The 5001-nt window shown below is 42.7% G+C and overlaps 1 protein-coding gene across 1 annotated transcript; it reads left to right on the top strand.

Annotated features, from left to right (window-relative positions):
* The first annotated feature begins 1736 nt into the window (after nucleotides 1-1736).
* Nucleotides 1737-4735, top strand: LOC118391875 (tumor necrosis factor ligand superfamily member 6-like). The gene is made up of 3 exons (XM_035783350.2): nucleotides 1737-2615; nucleotides 3801-3909; nucleotides 4098-4735. Exons 1-3 carry the CDS (start codon nucleotides 2334-2336, stop codon nucleotides 4511-4513), a joined length of 807 nt encoding a protein of 268 aa, XP_035639243.1. The 5' UTR covers nucleotides 1737-2333; the 3' UTR covers nucleotides 4514-4735.
* The last annotated feature ends 266 nt before the right edge of the window (nucleotides 4736-5001 follow it).

Here is a 5001-nt window from a genome sequence, read left to right as displayed (position 1 = left end):
TGTGGGCAGAACTGAAAAAGCGTGTGCGAGCAAGGAGACCTACAAACCTGACTCAGTTACACCAGTTCTGTCAGGAAGAATTGGCCAAAATTCACCTAACTTATTGTGCGAAGCTTGTGGAAGGCTACCTGAAACATTCGACCCAGTGAAACAATTTAAAGGGCAATGCTAGCAAATACTAATTGAGTGTATGTAAACTTCTGACCCACTGGGAATGTGATGAAAGAAATAAAAGCTGAAATAAATCATTCTCTCTACTATTATGACATTTCACATTCTTAAAATAAAGTGGTGATCCTAACTGACCTAAAACAGGGAATTTTTACTCTGATTAAATGTCAGGAATTGTGAAAAACTGAGTTTAAATGTATTTGGCTAAGGTGTATGTAAACTTCCGACTTGAACTGTATGTTCCAAAATGTTGACATACGGTATATTATATCAATAATTTTCCCCTTTAGGTTTTCAGTAAAGTTGCTTTGTGCAGAAAATGTCAGAAGCGTTTGATTGAAACCTCCGCAGCTACAGAAGGGGATACTGAGTGTTTTTCTGATCCACACCCCTATCTGTGACCAACAGATGCCTATATATATTCCCAGTCATGTAAAATTTGTAGATTGTTGCCTAATTCATTCATTTCAATTGACTGATTTCCTTATATGAAATGTAATTTAGTAAGATCTTTGAAATTGTTGCATTTATATTTTGTGTGTGTGTGTGTGTGTGTGTGTGTGTGTGTGTGTGTGTGTGTGTGTGTGTGTGTGTGTGTGTGTGTGTGTGTGTGTGTGTGTGTGTGTGTGTGTGTGTGCAAAATATAAAGAATGGTCAATCACACAAAGGACAACCAGCCAACTTGACACAACTGTGGGAAGTGTTGGAGTCAACATGGGCCAACATCTCTGGAACGCTTTCAACACCTTGTAGAGTCCACGCCCCAACAATTGAACCTGTTCTGAGGGCAAGAGGGTGCAACTCAATATTAGGAAGGTGTTCTTAATGTTTTGTGCACTGTGTATATTAGGAACTCACTCAACTTACTATTGAGAGTAAGAATAGTAGAATACACCAGCTACATTTCGAAACTTGGTTGTGCATCAGCAGTTTTTCTGTCAGTCACTGACAGTCACTCAATTAGCCATGTCAGTTAACCATTTTAAGATGGGTAGTTAGTTTAGCCAGCCATCTAAACTTGATTTAAAAACGTTGTTCGTCATTCTCACTCATATCAAATTAACATGGCATTAGTCGTTAAAAAATGTGTAGAATTGCATTTTCTCTCTAACCCCCAACCTTATCTTGCTAAGGGCCTCCAAAAGGCTGTCCAGAGCTAAGGGACAATATAGACACTGCTGGATACCATTCTTTGAGTGCAGAGGGGAGGTGCAAGAGTGTCACTTTCCTGTAAACCCAGGTTAGTTAACGTTAGGGAGTTCTTCCTTCGCATGGTTAGACCGCACAAACACCATACACACTATAACACCGTTCTCAGTTCTCACGAAGCGCAGCAGACTCTTGATGAAAGCAGGCTGAGTAGCTGTAAGCTTTTTCATGTGGCAGTTCCTACTTCCCACTGAGAAGTGGGTGTGCTTCTGAAACTATCCTTTTCTGCTGCATCACTATTTACAAATAAAAAAATATACATGCACAATCCTCTCTAACTTTCATTTTTAATTATATAGGTGCAGCAGTCCCCCTACTCTACCCAAAAGCTCAAACTTTCCTCATAGGTCATATGTAGTTCTGTGGGGCTGTGAGTACAAGTGAGGGGTTTTCTCAAGAAGTCTTTCTAGGTTGTCCTCTTTGTCTGGCCCCACGATGAGATGAATAAAGTGGTTAGAAGGGCGGAGGTCAGCTAAACACCCCACGTCCTCTCTCTGTAGCTTTGCACTGTGCAAAGACCCCACTAAGGAGAGGTGGTTTGGAGAGCATATTAAAGAGACACTTTTTCAGTGTTTAATGACACTGTAATAAATTATCACTGCATGTTTAACTTCCATTTTCTAAGTCTGTGAGCGCATGTGCACATGCATGTATGAAAGTCTGTGCGAAAAGTGTAAATTAGTTTCTCTACTCTGAGGTCATTATCTACCTGCCTTGCAACAGCACCAGTCACCTGTCTAAGTTTCATTTTGACAGAGGAGAGGATGGCGAGAGTGAGTGCGAGGTGGTGTGAGCTTGTCACACACCCACCCAGCGTGGGGGTGGAAGCTGTGGGTTCCAGTCGCCTTGATACATTTTTTGAATATATTTTTTTTAAGACCATGGCTCAGATATAGAACCACACACCTCCTGCACACAGAGGCAACACACACTCCTCTCACACACACTGCACCATGAGCGGTACCCAGGGCTATACATACCCCCAGATGTTTCTAGTGGACTACAGTGGAGGTTCACAGCCGTCGGTCCAACCTCCAGGCCTGGTACCTTGCTGGTCCTTCCCTCCTGCCCAGGAGAGGGTAAGGGAGCAGAGCAGGGCCAGAGGCTGCAGGGGGGTTGGCTCCTGGAGCCTGGTTGTGGCTGTGCTGTTTCTGCTGCTGCTGGTGTTTGGGGCTCTGGGGCTAGGAGCCTACCAGATACACAAGCTACAGACTCAACTGGATGGGATACAACAGGTGAGGGGTTTTGCTCAGTGTTTGAGTGGGGTTCTCCTGGAGCAAGTCTGCTCTCTGATTTCTATTTGTATCAAAGTATCTCATCACTTATGTCTCATAATGCTCTTTCTGTAGGATATTATAAGAGCATATCTCTTTGCAATGACACTGCACTGCTCCTATGCAAAAAAATATCAATGAAATGGATGCAGGGAGGAATCTGTGGTAGTTCATATTTAGCATCTTGTTGCATTTCATTGTTTTGTTATTGGGAACATCTTAATTTACTGATGAGGAAAACGGGCATATAGAGAGCAATAGAAATGGCAACCTTTTGTAGGCACTAACTCCACCATGGCTCGCTGGGCAAAAATGTTCCTATGGGGAAATTAATGGGGGTTTTGGATGAACGCTGAAAATATTCTGTGGTAAACACATGCTTAGGAGATCTTATGTTTTTTTTTATCATCTTCATCAGCTAACGTTGCTTTTTGAGTTTAAGCATTTATGTGCTGAAAACGAGCACAAAAAAGGCTTCATAATTCATAAAGGTCATGTTAACTGACTGATATTATCTAGAACAAAATGCATAATATCCCCTAAGACTGTGATAACCTCAGATCTCATTTTTGGCATTTATCCCAAACCCTATTTTTAATTTCCCCCATAGGGGCAACATTCATTTCCCCCATAGGAATAGCTGGACGAAACAGACATAATTCACTTCTGGCTTTTAGTACTACAAGCTGGCGAGCTCTGTAGTCTGCCCCCCCCTTAAAATGCAATACAACGTGCAACAACGGTTGAAAATTCTGAACCTAAAAAGAGATGATTGTGACCACTGGAAATTGAGTGGGAGACTGGTAAGAGGTAGGTGGTACAAACAGACTGCGGTAAAGGGTAGATGAAAAAAGGTTTGTCTTTGACTTTCGTGCAGGTTTTATTGGTGCCTCTGCATCTCAGACTATTAAGTAGCAGTGACATTTAAAGACCGGAATCTGTTCAGAATTGTGGTCACCAGTCCAGCGCTGCTACAGGATATCCTTGACTCATATCAAAGAACACGTTCAAAAAGGAGCTGATGTTCAGCGCACATTAGCGCAACATTTCTCTATAACCCTTAACCCCAAAATGTCATTTAAAATAACCTGTGTGCATGTTAACGTGATGTGACATTGATGTCTTTTTTTTCTTATTATTTCACAGGTTAACATTGAGAGCCAAGGTTGTGCGCCTGAGAAGCTAGTGGGTGACCTTCCAGAGTCTGATCCAGACACAGGGAAGAAGGCCAGCAGACCTGCAGCACACGTCATAGGTAAGTAATCGGGTGTGCAGGCTTTTGCTCCAGCCCTTTTCAAACACCTGATTCTAGTAATCGGCTGCTAATCAGGACCATGATTAACTGAATCAGTTGTGCACCCCTGATGTAGAGTAGGGACTGTAAAATCCAGTGAAGTATCATATCTAACCCCACTCTCCCTGCTGTCTCCCTTTCTCCTTCAGGCCGGATCGAGAAGGATGTTTCCCAGAATACCTTGCGTTGGGAGCCCAAGGCAGGGCGGGCCTTCACTGAGGGAGGCGTGGTCTATCGGGATGGTGGTCTGCAGGTCAACGAGACTGGGCTCTACCACATCTATTCCCGGGTGCAGTTTGAGGCCAATCACTGCACCCCTACAGATGCCTTGGTTCACTCTGTGTTTGTGAGGAGGCCCTGGAGCTCCAAGCCTCTCACCTTGATAGAGGCGCACAGGGAGGGCTACTGCAGCTCGGGCTCTAATGGGCGTGTCTGGACCTCTGGGAGTTACCTGGGCTCCACATTGCAGTTAGAGAAGCAGGACTGGGTCTATGTGAACGTCTCCCACCCAGCCATGCTCAGCCACACTCATCATGCCAACTTCTTTGGACTCCACAAGATCTAGCGAAAAAGGATGAAATCTGGAGTTGGTTTCAACTGATATTTCACTCAGAGAACCTTAACACTAAAATGGTGGAGAAAAAAGTAGTATTTATTATGATAAAGATCTGACACTGATTCCAGCTGCAGGTCTGAATGTATGTTCATTAGAACACAAAAATGTGCATGTTTGGGATTTTATATCCGTCAACAGGGATCCAATTTTTTATATTCTAATAAATGTATTTAAAAAAATTAAAGTTCAGACTGAGATCTTTGTCAGAAGTGATTGTATAACAGGAGGATGATGAGTGTTCTTTTATTGTGTTTGTTTTTTGTTATGTCCCTTACATTTTGTTCTCTCAATCTGTCACTCCCTTGCTTCATTAAAAAAAGTTTTTTAAATGTAACCTTTATTTAACTAGGCAAGTCAGTTAAGAACAAATTCTTATTACAATGACAGCCTAAATATTTCATCACAGTTTGCAGACCTCCAAGTTTATGGTTGAGCCG

The sequence above is a fragment of the Oncorhynchus keta genome, chromosome 1 (assembly GCF_023373465.1).
Source record: "Oncorhynchus keta strain PuntledgeMale-10-30-2019 chromosome 1, Oket_V2, whole genome shotgun sequence".
In the NCBI taxonomy this organism is placed as follows: Eukaryota; Metazoa; Chordata; class Actinopteri; order Salmoniformes; family Salmonidae; genus Oncorhynchus; species Oncorhynchus keta.
The sequence above is the reverse complement of the archived record's forward strand: the minus strand, read 5'-3'. Positions and strand labels throughout refer to the sequence as shown.